Source organism: Natator depressus, chromosome 11 (assembly GCF_965152275.1).
Source record: "Natator depressus isolate rNatDep1 chromosome 11, rNatDep2.hap1, whole genome shotgun sequence".
Classification (NCBI taxonomy): Eukaryota; Metazoa; Chordata; order Testudines; family Cheloniidae; genus Natator; species Natator depressus.
The window spans coordinates 61,518,178-61,536,008 of record NC_134244.1 but is presented as its reverse complement, the minus strand read 5'-3'; the positions used below and the strand labels follow the sequence as shown (position 1 = coordinate 61,536,008).

General features: G+C 39.7%; 1 protein-coding gene across 1 annotated transcript in view; it reads right to left on the bottom strand.

Annotated features, from left to right (window-relative positions):
- The window catches only part of PARD3B (par-3 family cell polarity regulator beta), a 617,867-nt gene that overhangs the window by 19,719 nt on the left and 580,317 nt on the right, over positions 1-17,831 (bottom strand). The window contains exon 22 of the mRNA XM_074967987.1: positions 17,723-17,802. Within this exon, the coding sequence (XP_074824088.1) occupies positions 17,723-17,802 (80 nt within the window). The remainder of the gene's footprint in view (positions 1-17,722; positions 17,803-17,831) is intronic.

The following is a 17,831-nucleotide window of genomic DNA, read 5'->3' as shown; positions in this document are numbered from 1 at the left end:
AATGGATCTTAACAATTACATTTCATGGATGTTATCATCAGACCAGTGGGCTATCTATTTCAATATGTTATCTCTGACAGTGGCCAGAATCAAACCTTTCTGAGAAAGTTTCACAAAATTCCATTGTGGACAATTATGGCATAACCCGCCAAATAAGGAAGCTTCTTCCCAGCCTCACCGGTTAGTTGTTGGCTTATGCCCCAAAGCATAAAGGAAATATTTTTAAAAACCCAAACAATTGAAAAAAATGAAACCATAGGTTCCAGGACACAATTCTGCAGTAAGAAATAGCTCCAAAGCTGCAGAACAACAGAACACTTGGTGCCACGCCTCAACGGCAGAGTCTGTGCTATTGGAAGTTATCAAAACCCAGATTTTAAAGATTTTAAATGTAAGATCTTGAGATGAGCCAACAAGATAAAATTCAGATCTCGAATTGAGCATCCATACCCGAAGTTCAAAGGTCTGAGTTTTAGGAACTGGCAAAGCTCATCACAGAAGTAAGTGCCAACTGTTATGTTTACACCCAGGTCTGTACTTTTCCAAAGTTCAGGACTGTTCTGATCTGCGGTTTTGGCTCACACCCATCTATAGTACAAACATAGTAAGTGCTATTTCCAGTAGAAAAGTTTAAATGTTTGATGGTCCCTCTTTTTTTTTTTTGAATTAAGCAAAGGATGAACACGTGGAGCATTCCACATAATATGAAACACTTGATAAACGCTTAAAAAGGATCTTCTTGCTGTTTTCTACATGGGAATGGTACAAGACAGCGTTCCTTTTCTAAGGATGCAAAATGGCTCTCTGCGTACCGAAGAAATCGTCCTTTTAAACTTTTAACACTTCTGGTGCAAGCTGATGCAACTCAAAATGAAATGTCTAAGAAGAAAAGATCAGGGTTAAGGGTTTTTTATTGATTCTCCCCCTCCCACCTCCACACTGGGATTAAAGTGATTTCCATTGTGACCCAACACTAGATGTAATTATAATTTCCATTTATATTTGTAGACTGTGTACAAAGAAGTGTAATAACGGACAGTCGAACATTTTCCATTGTCCATTAAAAAAGAAGAAACATTTCTGATGAAATCTCTGTAAGACCAAGGAACCACTGGAGTAATCTCTTACTAACAGAGCTTTCCTTAGATGTTCGATAACAAAAGAGAAGGGAGAGCAGCCAGCTCGTCACACAAAAGAATTACGTTAAAGTGACATTAGGGTTGATACTCACTCCAATAATATCAAAGAAATTCTGCGTTAAGAGTGCTAACAAGTGGCTGCAAAAAACAGTCGTAGAATTCAGCAAATAATTTGTTTCATTATTGTTTACAATGTTAAGTGGAAAATACTGCATTCATGCAATGTTAAGGATGCACAGTTCAAATTGCAAAAAAACTAGGAGATGCAAAAAGTTAAGTTTCTGCAAGTAACATTGATTCAGCCACTTTGCACCTCCTGTGTGTTTTATAGTATGGACACAGGCCCTCCTTTTTTCAGTTTTTATTTTAACATTTCCTGGGAATGTATCAGTGTTTCTTATAAAAATTAAAAAATGGGCCAAAAAAAGGCAAAAAATTAACATCACAGTTTACTGTGTTAATATTGGGGGGGGGGGTGTAGAAAAAAAAGCAACAAATAAAAAAATAAGAGTATTGAAAGTAAAAAGTTCAGTACTGTGGTTTATTTCCATGAACAGTACATTAACAATACATACAAATATGCATGTGTACACGCGTCTTCCTCTACGTTGCCTTACTTTAACAGATAGTCTAAGTGCAAATGTGAGGCTAACTTATTATTAACATGAACACATCTACCTAATGTAATGTCTTGGATTTTCTTAACAAAATTAATATTTTCATGTATTTGAGTGTTCCAAATTTTGGGTGAAAATCAGTAAAAAGCAAATAATAGCGTTGCAGAACCCAGGAATTTTTCAGTAAAAACTGAAAACGAAGGGCCCTGAGCGTGCATTTAGGCTGGGATTTTCAAAGGAGCCTAAGAGAGGTAGGCACCCAATTCCTACCAAATATCAAAGTTAAACACATGCTTAATTACTTTGCTGGGCCTAAAAATCCTGGTTATTAGCCCTTGCTTAATTCTAATTGTAATTACATTCTACCTACTCAAAATTCCCTGTAGTTTCAATTGGATAAGCTCCACTGTTCTTCAGTTTCTGCCACAAACTGTTGGGTAGAATTAGTATGTACTGTTAAACTTTCACATTCCACTCCCCAGGTGACTGCATTATAGCCACAAGTAAAGTGATCTCTGGATACAATTTTCAGAAATGCCTTAGTAACATAAGTGATGATGGAGAGGGAAGGTGCGTTAAGCACTATCTTCTGTTGGACCAACTTCTGTTGATGAAAGAGACAAGCTTTCGAGCTTACACAGAGCTCTTCTTCAGGTCTTGTCTCTCTAATATCTCGGACCAACACGGCTACCACAATAGCACACAGAAGCCACGCTGAACATTTTACTCTCTTTACATGCAGCTGTAAAGCGTGTTGACTGTTTTGGGATTGTTAGGTGAAAGGCACTGTGTAAATGTCAATTTTTCTTACATTAGAACGTTCTGGTGTTACTTTTGTACAGTTTTATTTTGGTTTTGCGCTGTATCCGCAGTATGAATTATTACTTGCTGTTGGTTGTACCGCGTAACAGTACATTCGCTCCTGATTGGCTGCGGGTTTTGTTTTTTTAACTGAGGTTCAGACCTGTAAAAGTGAGTGCGCACACACCATTCTTTTTGTATATATCGCTTCTCTGTTTTTCAATACATGGAGTCAAAATTCATAATGAAAATGCCAAATCCATCTCAACAAAAGGGGTGAAATACTGTCATATGAACACAGCGTGCTGATACCTTGATCCATGCAAAAAGTCATTCTCATGGATTTTTAGATGTGAAATCCCGCTGAGATTGTTTTTGCTTGCCAGATTTTGTTGCGTCCTACAGTAGATTGCACTGCAAAGTACCTTTTTTGACCTCAACAACAAAGGCTATTTTTTTTCTTTAAATGAAAAAAAGCTTCTACTATTAAATATGTGAGGACCTCCCACTTTTTCACGGGGGCTTTTTACACAGGCTTGCGACTGCTAGTTCTTCTCTCTTCCACCAGGCATGGCTGCCAATTTCCAGAGCTCAGTCTGACAGAATCTAACACACAGTTCACATTCTCTTTGTCGAATTACATCTGAAGTGGAACCAAAATGGTTGGTAATTCACTTTCTATTAAAGTGTAACACCCGCCTTTCTCACTCCCTATGGCTGTTATGTAGTGGACATGTTTCCATGTTCTGCTTTGTTTTTTCAGCTGTTGCAGGAGTATGGGATATCAATTACTTTGTGCTCAGAGGATGCTGACCAGAGGAACAGCTCCTAGCTCACGTTACTTCTCACCTCTCTATCAATTGCTGTAACATCTAAATGAATGCCTATTGGAGTCTTCTTGAAGCAGAGCTCTCTCTCCCTTTTTCCATTAAATGGCTCATCAGAGTGGATCAACCCTTTAAAAAGTAATATTTACTAAAATGGGATACTTCCTGCTCAGCTTTTAAAAAACCAAAAAGGAGCACTATGCTAGCAAAGTGAGGCCCACATTAATATAGATTTAAATCAGCAGCAAGTATGAATTTTGTTAACACCTACTTAATCAGATACAGTTGTATTTTAAACCTTGCTCTGTGGCACATAAAGATGTTAAGTGCAACAAGATACTAACGCTGCTTAAAGACTCAGTTAAGCTTTTAATATCTTTACTGTTTCCAAAATGCAAAGTTATTTAAAACTCCAGTCTAATGGTATACATATTATATATGCTCACATATATACTCACATGGACACATGAATAAAGTTTTTATTGGCCTTGCCACGTAACTTATTAATATTACTTGTGGTGCAGCCAGAAATGAGTTATGCAAATCCTCCCAAATTAGGGTCAATAAAACCTTTATGCCGTTTTACACCATCTTGAATTTTATTTATCCCACATTTTGAAGAAAACGTACAGTAGAACATTTTGTACAGGCATCAAATGATAGAAGAATTAATCCGAATATATTATATATATATATATATATATATATATATATATATATATATATATATATATATATATATATATATATATATATATATATATATTTAAAAACTCAAGAAACAATCAAATTTTTTCCAGGGCTAGAAATGAATGTTGCATGTTACAGGTAATCAGGGATGTCAATTTTTCTAATGGTATAATGGGACACAACAGGTGTTACTAGCCCCTAGCTGCCAGGAGATATGGGACCTTAATGTTAGCCTTAACCAATACTGTTACTGCTCTGAACATTACCAATCCTGGATAGGAGCTTGGACCACAATAATTTTCCAGTCCAGGTTTTACTTGATTCATATTTGGGGAGAAGATAGATAGAATGCTGTGGAAGTTTCTTTTGTTAAAAAAACAAAACAAAACAGTTGCTATCTGAAAGGTTGGAATGCTAGGAGTACTCCTGGGTTGGTGGGCAGAGAACAGATGAGAAAACCAAATGTGTAAATCCTGTGTGTTACATGGCTCCAGAGTTTATCACATTGTTCTGGAATTTACCAGGTGGTTGAAGAAATGAAGGAATTTATTCCATGAGTTCCATGATTGCATTTAGGTCTGACCCAACACCTCCTGAAGTCAATGAGAATATTTCCAGTGATTTCAACTGCCATTGGTTCATGGCCACGTTGACCTGAATGTCACTTCTTGCTATTACTCAATGTGTGACAGAATCAGGTCCTTAGAAAATACCACACTTGGATACTACACTGATGGGTGCAATAAAAGACCCTTGGATGGATAAATGGAAGAAGAGAAAGATGGATGAAAAATTAAATTTAGAAAACTGTCTTGACATGTTTTTTGTAGGCCGATATCTAAACTGTTCAGAGAAATACATCCCTCACTCACGCAATGGAAGCAGTCTGGCTGCCACCTGCATGAGGTGTGTGGTGACAGCTGCACTACCAACTGCTTTTACTATTAACTTCTTTAGTGATCTCTCTCAATCCCAAATTAGGTACCTTTTAATCACTAATATTGTTAAACTCTCGCCCCACAAGGTGGCCAAGGGCTTCACTGAGAACACTAGTGACCACTAACTTCAGTTTTGTTAAGAAGTCTGGCCCTTCTGCTTCTGTTTGGCTCAGTTTATCCCTCCTGGCATCCATTTTATTTTGCTTTCTTAGTGCGTGGTATCATTTGTGTTTGTGGTGTGTGTGCTGCATATTTGCTCATGAACCAGAACGATACTTCAGTTGCTGAGGTTTACATGGCCTGTAATTTTCGTAAGATGTCCAATTAAGATGGCCCACCAAAAAAGTACCTTTCTATTTTCTCATCATATTTTCTTCTTTCCTGTTCCATAATAGCATAGTTCCTAAGGGCGCTTTATATGTTTGTTATGAGAGGCAGCATCTTGCTACTATGACAGCATAACTCTCTGATAACACCTTCTTTGCTGTAATTAAACTACCACATCTGTCCTGTAAAGATTGGATAAAGGGTAGGTGACGGGCTGAGGTTATAAAAACCAACAGCAGCCAGCCTTACTAGTGGACACCAACAGTACAATGGTTGAACAGCTATTCGTTTATTGGAGTCTAGCTGAATCTAGATAGACTGGGTGAGACTTTCATGGATTATGCTGTTAGAAGCTTGCTGAAGAATATTGATGGAGCAAGCTACGAAGTTGGACCTACTACGTTCTGTGTGTCCAAGGTATGTATTGATGGACTCTTTCCTTCCTTCTTTGCTGGTGGGATCTATCGGGTATTAGTGCCACTTTTAATTGGTGAAGGCCTGTCTCTCAACCTCACCTCCAGGTCTATTTATCTAGAGAAAGTGAATCTCAAGAGCTTGGGCTGGAAGAGTTGTCTTTTCCTCAACTTATTTTAAGTGAACCTCAAGACAAAATAAAGTGCTATTTCCTCACTTTAAAAATCCAAGGTCTACACTTTTTCAGATTTAATTTATAATACATCTTAAGCAGCTATGTTTTCACCCTATATATAAAGATCTTCTATTTAGAAACCAGCCAGTTGAGTTTCCCGATCTGTTGGTCTCCTGGGCGATTTCAACATCAATGTTGATAATGCAGAGGATACATTTGCATTTCGTAGCACATCTCATTCCCCAGGTTTCACTCAGTATGTCACTCTGTTGATGTATTCTGTGGGACATACTCTTTGTTTTTTAATTTGAGCTCACTCTTTTTAATTTGCATTCACTTATCTTTTTTCCACAGATCCTTCATCTCAACCTAAAACGTTTTTACTGATGCTTATTTCTTTCATTAATGTTTTGTTGATGAAAATTTGTTTTGTTCTTGTACTCATTGGAGGGCTGGCTAATACTGCTTCTTTTTCTGTTAATGAGGCCATGTCTCCATAATTTCAAAATGTGTAATGTAATATTAACTCAAATGCTTCTCTTTGGAGACAGCCTTTTCCTAGATCTCTAGTTTTATTTTTAAGCAGAATTTAGTAGCTTTATATTTAGTGGGAAGCCCTTATGCCTTGACATACACTAAATTCTCTACAAGACTCATGCTTTTTGTACATGTGACACTTTAAAGAATATTTATTTATCCCAGCTAATATCTACTTACAACCTAGGCCAGCTGTTTAGTTTCAAAAAATTAATTGACTTTTAAACCATTCCATATTGCATCAACTGGCTCTTCGCTGTGAGGAGTTGAGAGGCTTTATTAGAAAAACTGACAAAACCCACCTCTGCCAGCCCCCCTGTCCACTTCCAAAGTATTCTTCTGGGAGATCTGTTTTTTAGTTTTTGGTTTTTTGTAAGAAATATCCCTGCTGCTGTAGGTATTTTCTTTGCTAAATTTTCTTTAGTTACTCCCATGGAAATTGCAGAGGTGGCCTGACAGCTGCACTTCGTGACTTGATGTCTTGACCCTTGACCTTCTTGACTTCTTAAAGAATGCCTTTCAGCATTAAAGACCTAATTTGGCTTACATAGGAAGCATCTTGTTAATTTCAACTAATGTTCCACTCTATTTTTAAGGAAGCTGAAATTACTCCTAAAAACAAACCCTCTTCACTTTCAAATTCTACGATAAGATTTTTGTAACTATGATCCTGTTTGCAATCTTTAAAGCCTCATTTTACACACGAGTTCTGGAGAAGTCATGTCTGCTTAGCTGCAAGCCCATTTTGTGAGATATGTTTAAAATAAACACCAACCTTCCCACTTTGCTGCCTGCTTTTCTATGCCTGATTTGAAGACACTCATTATTTAAGATAATAAATACACTTGTTTATGATCTCTATGCACTTTTTCGGGATTGGATTTTGACTCTGTGTTTCAAAATAAGACTGAAGCCATCAGTGTGATACTGGGTCACGATTTCACCATAAAATGCTTCATGTACCAATATGCAGAAATGAGAGAATCTCCACTTTTCTGCTTTGTATGGTTGGCCTGTATGGAACTATCACTGGTATGAGAAATTCCATTCAGGATTTAGACTCTGTCCTCCTCGAGGCATAATGACCTTCTTGATAGCTCTGGCTTTTAGGCAGTTTTTGTAGTAATCAGTTTTATTACTGGCAGTGGTAAGTACAGTAAGTTAGATAGTTAGACTCCACTGTGATTTTGGATTTAAGCTAATCTTTAAATGAGCACATCAGCTCAGTTCCCAAGCTAGTGCTCTATCAGGGAGGACCAATCTCTTTTTTCTCTGCATGTATTCCCTCTTGGCTGTTTTATTGCAACTTTTTTCCTGGAGGTCCTTGAGTAGTCCAATATTCCCATTAAAACTGATTCAGAACGCACCTGTCAGGACTTTAAAACCAACTAAAACCCTACACATATTTCACTTATAATGAGATCATTGCATGGGAAGATATCAGATTTTAGGATTTTGCTGTATTTTCAATAGAAGGGCCACTGTTGAGATAAAAATCATATTTAAAATTATCCCTACTCAAGTTACTAACATTACTTTAGATTATTAAAACTGAAAACAAACAAAATCAAATGGTCCATTATAAATGCTCCTTGTTTATTTCTGATATTAAGTTAGGCTATTTACTTTTGTTTTTAGTTAGTCCCCGTTACATTCAGTTTCCAATGTTACACACTCTTGTGCTTGGGTTTGCAACACTGAAATTAAAACACGTAAAATAAAATTTCTATTCATAAGAAGTTTTGGAATCTCCTCCTCTCCATTCACCCCTTTTACACTTTATTTTTTTTAACAAGATCTAAATTCTGGGCCTAAATTAAGTTAACAGCGGGTCAGCATTGCACCTTACAGTCCTTGTTGCAGCCTTTGTTCTGCGGATGCTGGTTTGTTTTCTTTTCCTGGCTTTTCAAGACAATGGGTGGCTAAGTTTTGTAATTACCATGAACCACTAATCATTGGGTACTTTTTTTTACCAAAGGCAGATTGACATTTTAAAATCTAAAATTAAGTGTTATTTTTGTAAACTCACATTTAATTAGCACAGTTAAGTATCCTTTCCTTGACTTGGAAAGCTTTTTAATTCTTACAAGAAGTTCCATCATCATCATAATCTTTTTTTCCCTTTTGTATTGTAAAACAGCTATTTGATGCAGCAGAAAAGAAAAGTAATAGAGAAGGAGGTAGGCAGAATGGAGATCAGATAAGTATCACATTAGGATGACTTCATGAGACCACCAAATAGAATACAAGCTCCCTGATTGAGAAACAATGGTGCCAAGATGAGGACAGAAGAGAGAAGTATGCAGAATGAGAGTGGCACATTGAGCAAAACATTTCAGCACAGTCAAGAAACTCAGCAGAACAATGATTCCCCCATCAAAAAGCAATAGGAGGCAGATGGAAGAGTGACAATAAAAAAGAAAAACATTGAGAGCTCGGAGAATAATACAAGAAATAAGGGAGATCTGCGGGACCAGTATAGGTTAATGTGGAGAGGGGACCAAGAAAGGGGCCAGAGGATCAAGGTTTACATGGTTTCAGTAGCTAGATTGCACACGTGGCATGGAGGAGCTGCAGCCCCACATCCTGGCCCCAACTGAGAATATTGGACTTGACCTTCTCAAACTGATTTCCCTGCGTGATTGTAGCATATACATCCCACACCTTTGCCCAGTTATACCATTATTAGGTCCCAGTGCACACTACAAACTTTAACCAAGTGATGGACAATCATGTTGGAACCAGTCCTCTGACATTTCATAGAATATCAGGATTGGAAGGGACCTCAGGAGGTCATCTAGTCCAACCCCCTGTTCAAAGCAGGACCAATTGCCAATTTTTGCCCCAAATCCCTAAATGGCCCCCTCAAGGATTGAACGCACAACCCTGGGTTTAGCGGGCCAATGCTCAAACCACTGAGCTATCCCTTCCCCCAAAAGTCAGTGATATTCTCCCACACTGTTCTTTAGTAGATGGGAGTTACCCTATTATAGAACAGGCTATGGGATTGTCCCACCATCTTAGAATCATAGCACATCAGAGTTGGAAGGGACCTCAGGAGGTCAGCTAGTCCAACCCCCTGCTCAAAGCAGGACCAATCCCCAATTATTTGGCCCAGATCCCTAAATGGCCCCCTCAAGGATTGAACTCACAGCCCTGGGTTTAGCAGGCCAATGCACAAACCACTGAGCTATAGATGTTTCTGTAGTGTAGGTAGTCCTTAGGTGTGAGGTGGAGTCAGAGATGTCATTCAGATAGGCAGGAGACACAATAGGGAGAGGCGCTTGGGACTGTATTTTCTATCTGGGAAAACTGATTGAAAGGATGAGGGAGTTTAATCCTCCACTGTTCATGAACTTTATTGATTTTTCAAGATTTGTCATGTGTGGAAGTAGAAGTTAAGATTTGAGGCAAGTTAACGAGTTTAGATACGTGTGTGACCACATAATCTGTGTGACAATCAACAGTTTACAGTGCAGTGACTTAAGGACAAGAATGGACATCAAAATACATTAGTACTATATCACTAAGCTAGATAAAGGATAGAGTGGTCAGTAATGGAAGAGGGAGTGGAAGAGGGAGGGATACAGATTAATTGTTGCTTATCCCAAGATGAGAAAGTTGCCTACCTCTCTACAGAATTTTGTGGGAAAAAATAAATGCAGCTAAAAAGGAGTTGTTTCAGCCTCCAGGTGAACATTTCAAATTCTATGATGACCGCAATAGGCAAGTATATTCTACTGAACATCAGAAGTTGACAGATTAGCTTTGTACAAATGCGTAAGATATACTCAGTAACACAGCCTCCATGACGGAACAGACCTTTGATAATTCTCAAGATCTGTCTGGACTTGGATTAATAAATTATTTCATTGCTAGTAAAAGTTTGGCGATAGCGACACATTTATAAACATACAACATATGGGTTATTCTGTGCACTTTCCTTTGTCCCAGGTTATTGCTACTAAAGTTGCAGTGGCGCCCATGATCAGTACTGGCATTACTTGGAGTACACATCTGTTGAATGTAATATCAATGCTGCAGTAAGCAAATGGAAATTCCAAGGCAGTGTATAATGCAGATATTAATTGAAGAGACAAACAAAGGAAAACAGAAGAGCAGATAAGTTTTAAGCACTAGGAAAGGTGTCAGAAGATAACTAGGTAGAACATCACAGGAATGATATCATAGGAGACAGTGATGTTTTTTTGGTTAGCTGTATACCAAAGGAGAGCAGTTTACAGTTTAAATGGGACAGACAATACAAATCAAACAAACAATGCACTGGATGAGCCACATGGCCGTTCTAACCAAGAAGATAGCCATTTTTAATTAGCAGGTTACCTTTTTACTGAAGCAGGTTAATACTGATGCAGGTTTCAAAAAAGGAATTTTAAGGAATTATTCGCATGGAAAGAGGGTCTTTGCCTTGTACAATGGGAGTGAGAGGCAATTCCAGAAGATGAAGGCAGCACGGAAGTGCAGATGAGATGAGAGTTGAAGGTTATGAAGGGACAAGCGAGGTGGGGAGTTATTTGCAGTACCCAAGAGAAAAGCAATGGAGCTGTAAAATGAGAGCAGACTTGTCAGCAAAAACAGACTTCACCAACTCGAAATAATGGCAACTAGTGTGAACTTGATGAGGAAGCCAGTAGAGCTTGGTGAGGAACCTACGCTTCTTGTCTGTCTCTGTGAGGGCCTCCTTTATGAGGGCAGCTGTTACGGAAATTCTTCTTCTGCCCAGAATGGTGGGAAATGGCTTTTGCCTACATGACTGTCAATGCTGCCTCACAAACTGTCCTGCAGGGAAGGCTCCAACCCCTTTGGCGATGCTGTCTTCATGCCTTTAGTGAGAAACGGAAGCAGCTCAGCCTCTTTAATTTATCCACGAGAAGGTTAAAAGATGAGGTGATCACAGTGTACAAGCACCTACTTGAGCAGAGATTTCTGACAATAGGCAGCTCTTTAATCTAACCAAAAAAGGCACAAGATCCAATGACTGGAAGCTGAAGCTAGATAAATTTGGACTAGAAACAAGGCACAATTTTTTAATCCTGAGGGTGAATAACCTGTGTAACAACTTACCTAGAGAAGTGGTGGATTCTCCATCAGTGAAGTCTTAAAATCAAGACTAAATATCTTTGTATAAGACATTCCATAGCTCAGGGGTCGCCAAACTTACTGACCCTCTGAGCTGCATACGACAATCTTCAGAAGTTCCAGAGCTGGGGCACACCTGCTAGAGCTTTGGGCTTCAGCCCCACAAGAGATGCCTGCCGGAGCTCGGGGCTTTAGCCCCACTCCTGCTGAAGCTCCAAGGCCTGGCTGGTGCGCTATGGGGCTCAAGCCCCAAGGCCCACCTCCCCACTGGACAGAAGTTCCTACCCTACCACCCCACTGCAAGGCTGAGGTTCTGAGCTCCCCCCACCCCAAGTCTGGTGGGTGGACAATGGGGTGGCTCAGCGAGCCGCACCATAACGGTAAAGAGCCGCACGTGACTCATGATCCACAGTTTGGCCACCCATGCACAGCTCAAACGGAAGTTATGAGCTTGATGCAGAAACTACTGGGTAAGGCTCTAGGGGCCTGTGTTATTAAGCAGCTCAGACTAGATGATCACAATGGTCCTGTCTGGCCTTGGAATCTATGACACCCTTTTTATTTACTGACTTAGGAAGTGCAAGTTGCATAGCGGATCCTGAACACGAGTCTCCTGGCAAAGGCAATGCATTGCGCTGCCACTTCTTTAATTAATACATTAATAGATTTCCCATCTTTGGGGTACATATTATATTGAACATAAACACACTTGTGAAAGTGCCGTTCTGCTCAGCCCTCTTCTCCTTGGCCACGGAAATGATCGATACAATCTGAATTTATTTTTTTAGTCTTTACGGTTATTTTTTAATGTTCTTTTTGCCTCAAATGCTTGTTCTTGGATCATATGAAGAACCTTGAGGAACTGAAACATTGACTTTTTGTGACATCAGCATTTCTTACTAGCAAGGGGGCTGAGATTTGTGGTATATATCACAGCATCACCAATCCCTGGGTCTGTTTTAGTGACTGACAGCTTAGTTACTAGTCAGAGCCTACTTCCGAATCCATTAGGAGAAAGGAATAACTCTTCATGCTTAGGACATAATATTTCTCCAATTGGGGCTGCCATGAGCAAAATTATAGCTTACGTTATGACAGACCGCAATGAAATTGAAGTGCAAAAAAAAACCCTGTGAGCAATTAAACCAGCTTCAAGTGCATATTTGTCCACTAGTTTAACCGAATAAATACTTCAGATGTGAAAGAGAGAGAGGTGGGTTACTGAAGACAAACAAACAAAAATATTTTTCTAGCTCCTCATACTATAACCATGCTCCTATTTCCCAAATAGTCCCCCGCGGAGCCTAAGAATCAAGTCCTTGAAGATTTAACATTGCTTAATAATACCATTCAGCACTACTCAGCCTTAGCCCTGGGGCATCGCATAGCTGCTGAGTGCCAAGAACTGTATCTTTCTTGCAAAGCTTTATGTTCTGCCTTTACCATTTTGCTTCCATCCGGAGATGATATAGCACAGTGCAGTATGATATGGGGACCTGCCACTAGCCTGCCATAGTAACACACCAATAATTCAGTAGATAACATTTGTGTCTCTCTAGATGTTTTCAAATAAAGCCTATAATCTGATACTAGCTTCGATAAAAACTTGACCACATAACTCAGTTGGCTACTGATTAAGCTAGCCACATATTAAAGCTTCTTTTAAGGCTGTTGCCTACTTTTCTTAACAGACAGAAGTATTTCAACTTTTAATTAAAAAATAACCTTACATACAACAGATCCTGCTCCCATCAAAGTCAGCAGGGTTTTTGTCACTGAGCTCAACAGGAACAGGATTACCTCCATATATTTTAAATTCTTTGCTTCTTTTGTTGAAAAGGCAAACACACTTACAGAACCGCATATTCTCTAATTCTGCTCTGAAATAGAGGTCATGAGCCAGTGAAGCTACATTGATTTACACCAGCTAAGAATCTGATCCATTGTGCTTTGGTTAAACTTCTCAGCACCCAGAGGGAAGGGAGATGAAAACATAAGGCCACAGGGCAAAGTGCCATGGGTGTTTTAAAACTGGGATTTGAACTTTAATGAAAGATATAGCAGGAGAGCTTGGGTATGCTACCAATGACAATCATGCCTTCTTTGTAGGTAGCCTCGCACACCTTCAGAGTTGAATGGGTGCCCTGGGAACATACGGCATATTTTTCAAAATAATGTGATGGTAACCCTAGTTCTCTCGTGACCATTTCAGAGGGATGCCAAAGTTCTCTATTCATTCGTTCATTCCAATCTCTCATGCCCTCCAACATGGCTCCTGCTTGTTGCCAGGTAGCAGTAACAGTTTTATTGCAAGGGCATCTAATTATTCCAGCTATTGTGCTGATTTTTTTCCCAAGAGAAACCAGCCACAGCCCAAGCCCGGATGCTTTCCTTCCTCTTGCAGAAGTGTTCTCCCCTCTTCCCTGGAACTTTTGAAGCTTTACTTGTCTGCTTGGTGAATTTAGGTAAGTCCCACAGGCTGGTGACAGAGACTTACTTTTATAAAACGATGTAAGATTAGAAATGTGCTTAATTTGTTAGGAAATGGTCTCTGCAACCCCATTCCGCCACCCCTTTCTAGCCCTAAAAGCCAGCTGTTTACATGCAATTACACCTTTTTTACACTGATTGGCTGATAAAAGGAAGGTGAGAAGGATTTTGATAATTTACCATTAGATCAGACTGCCCACATTTTTTACAAATTTCCCACAATGTTCAAGATGCCCAGTTTGATCACACTGCCCATGACAGGTTTCAGAGTAGCAGCCATGTTAGTCTGTAGCCGCAAAAAGAAAAGGAGGACTTGTGGCACCTTAGAGACTAACCAATTTATTTGAGCATAAGCTTTCGTGAGCTATAGCTCACTTCATCGGATGCATTTTCCCATGACGAGCTTTGGGAAAACTCAAGACGATTGCATAATGCTGGGGACAGGCCAATCAGGCTGCAGTCAGTGATGGGCAGCTGAGCGAGATCTCTAATAGAGAATAAGAACAGCATAGAATAAAATGCCAGCAGTGTGCAGATGACATTCAGCTATACATCACACCCAGATCAGACGGAAACAGCACCCTCCCACAGGTGTCCAATGGCTTGACTGAATTCAACAACTGGATGAGCAGCAGGTGAATAAAGCTGAGCCCTGGAAAAAAGGAGGGGATACTGGTGGGGAGAGGGAAATACATTGAAGAACATGCCACCTCGATAAGGACATCGATCTATCTTAAGGTTTTGTACTGCTGCCCATTCCTCCTCGTAGCTGAGTGCTTTCCATGTAAAATAGGTTATTAACGATCTGAAGGCAGATTTCCAGAGTTCTCGGCCTTGGTTTTCACCTGGACTCCTCTGTACTTCCGGATATTCAAACGGCCAGCTCTGCAAAATAATCCTCATTTCCATTAGTGGCTGCCAGGAAGACTGCAGCCTCTTCTGCTGGATTCAGACTTTGCCCAGTGACCCACTCATTTATGATCTCTGGCCTTGATTACTATGGTGCTTTCAGAGAAGTAAACTTACAAGAGCTCTTTACAATTGGTTCAGAACACAGCAGCCCGTCTGTTGAACAACACATGCAGTCGAGAGCACGTCACTCCAGTGCTCTGCTCTCTCCAGGATGGAAGCATTATGGAGGCAAACTACTGATATTGCATGATCCCTGGCAGTGTGGGTGCTAAGACCATGAGGTACTGACACCCCAACTAAAGTACAGTGTGACTCATGCTACAGCCTAATCTTCTTAGACAGGCACTGAGCAGAAGTGACCCCCTCTTTACACTGATCCCCAAAGGCCATAGAAAGTCTTGATAACTTCCTAAATTCCCCGTCCTATCCAGCTAAACCCTCAAAGCCCTGTCGAGATTTAGGGTATGGAGTCCAGTTTCCACTAGCTGAAATTGAGGTTTTGAGAAGAACATGGGGAGATTAATGGGTTGAGTCAGATGGAAGTACTCAGGAAAAAACAATTGGGTGTCATTGTGAATAGCTCACAGGAATTGCCTACTAAGGATGTAGCTGCCCTCACAAAAGCAAACAAGACACAGGATGCAAAAAGAACAGGTTGGAAAATAGCAGTGAAAACATTCTAATGTCATATAAAAGAATGGTATGCTCATATCTGAAACACTGTGATCAGTTCTGGTCATCCTAGCTCAAAAAAAGATAGAGCTGAAATAAGAGGGAATTCAGAGACAGGTAATTAAAGTGATTAGAGGCATAGGAAGACTACCATATTTACAGAGATTGAAAAGAATAGGATTGTTTAGTTTGGAGAGCAGATGAATAAGAGAGGACATGAAAGAGGAAGGCAAAACAATGAATGGGGCAGAGAAAGTATATTGGGCATTGCTGTTCAAGTTTTTCTTGTGATTCAAGAACAAGTGGCTGATCAATAAAATAAAAGGCAGTAAGATTTAAAACTGATAAAAAGGTGAATTTTTTTTTAATACTCTACATATACTTAATCTGTGGAACTTGCTGCTAAAAGGTATAACTGAGGACAAGAACTTAGTAGGATTCAGAAAAAAGGATTGGACATATATATGGATTAGAACAGAAAAAAATATAAAAACCATTGCTAAGAATCAAACAGCACGCTATTAAGCAGTGTTGCTGCCACGGTGTTGGTCCCAGTATATGAGAGATAAGTGGGTGAGACTTCTATTAGACCAGCTTCTGTTGACGAAAGAGAGACACATTCAAGCTTCAAAGAACTTTTCTTCAGGTCCTTTGAGGCTTTGTGGAACTTGAAAGCATGTTCCTCCACCAACAGAAGTTGGTCCAATAAAAGATATTACCTCACCCACCTTATCTCGCTAATATCCCGGGACCAATGTCACTAGACCACCACTGCAAACAACCACCAACACGAATCAATGATAGGCAGCCACTGAACCACAGGTGCATTCTGTGGTTTAAACAACACAGCACACATTAAAAAGTACTTACTTAAGTCCAACAATGCTGAAGTTTGTGGAACAGCTTTTTGAAAAGAGATCTAATTATTTTCAAGCATTGAGATATTCTCTATATTCTAGAGACTAACAAATTTACTTGAGCATAAGCTTTCGTGAGCTACAGCTCACTTCATCGGATGCATCCAATGAAGTGAGCTGTAGCTCACGAAAGCTCATGCTCAAATAAATTGGTTAGTCTCTAAGGTGCCACAAGCACTCCTCTTCTTTTTGCGAATACAGACTAACACGGCTGCTACTCTGAAACCTCTATATTCTAGTTCATAGTGGTATGTCATATTACATTAAGGTCAATCAGCCTTTGCAACAACACATTTAGAAACAAACAGTCAAATGGAAAAAATAGAAGAAAAGATGTAGCTACAATGCACGCTCATTTATTTCCCACAGATACCAGCACTGATGTGCCATGCCCTTTGGGGTCCTCAGGAAATGTGGCTAGTTGATTGTCTCACCCTCATTTAGGAAAACTTGCTCCTCCACATCTCTACCGAAGATCCACTTTCTTGCTTAGCATGCTTGGAGGGTAAATATTCTCTATTTTCATTTTCTCCCCACTGCTCTAATCTTTCTTCATTTCTTTTTCTAGCTTGCTAATTCTCACACTCTGCTATTAGAACTCTCACAGAACCTGGATTGTAATCTTTGAAAGGTTTCCTCTTTGTCACGCCCTGCTGATTCCAGACTAAAGTTATTCATAAAAAAACCCCAAAACCTCCAAGAATTCTCTCTCATTTCCAATGGAGTTGAGTTACAGTATATAGTTACCATATTGGAACAGGATTGTTAGTCAAATTTTCCTTCCAGCAATGGTGGTGCTGTAGGAGCTGTCACGGCTGCAGTGCAGATGCCTCACAGCAATGCTCTGTCATTGCCAGTTATGATTTTAGCACTATAAACTCTGTCACAGTTATGCCCTGCTAAGACCTGCTATAACTCTAGCACACTAAGCTTCCTCATTGTCATGTTCTTTCCCTGTGGATCATGACTCTTGCTGACATGTTCAATGAGAACGACTTTATTTTTTTAAAAATCAACTGTCTAAATTATTAATACAGTTATAAAGATGGCACTAAATCATCAGCAGAAGGCAGCGAGACAAAACTGCAACATAATCTCTCATTTCAGAGCCAGACGGCTGTTCTATGCAGATAGAATCAGTGCACGAGGAAGCCTCAGTGATGTACCTGGGTAAGGATGCATATTGCCTTTCCATCCCTTCAAAGTGGAGACTGTGTGAACTCCCATCTGGACCTTTTCCAGACACCTGTGGAGAGAAGAGTAATTAGAGATGAA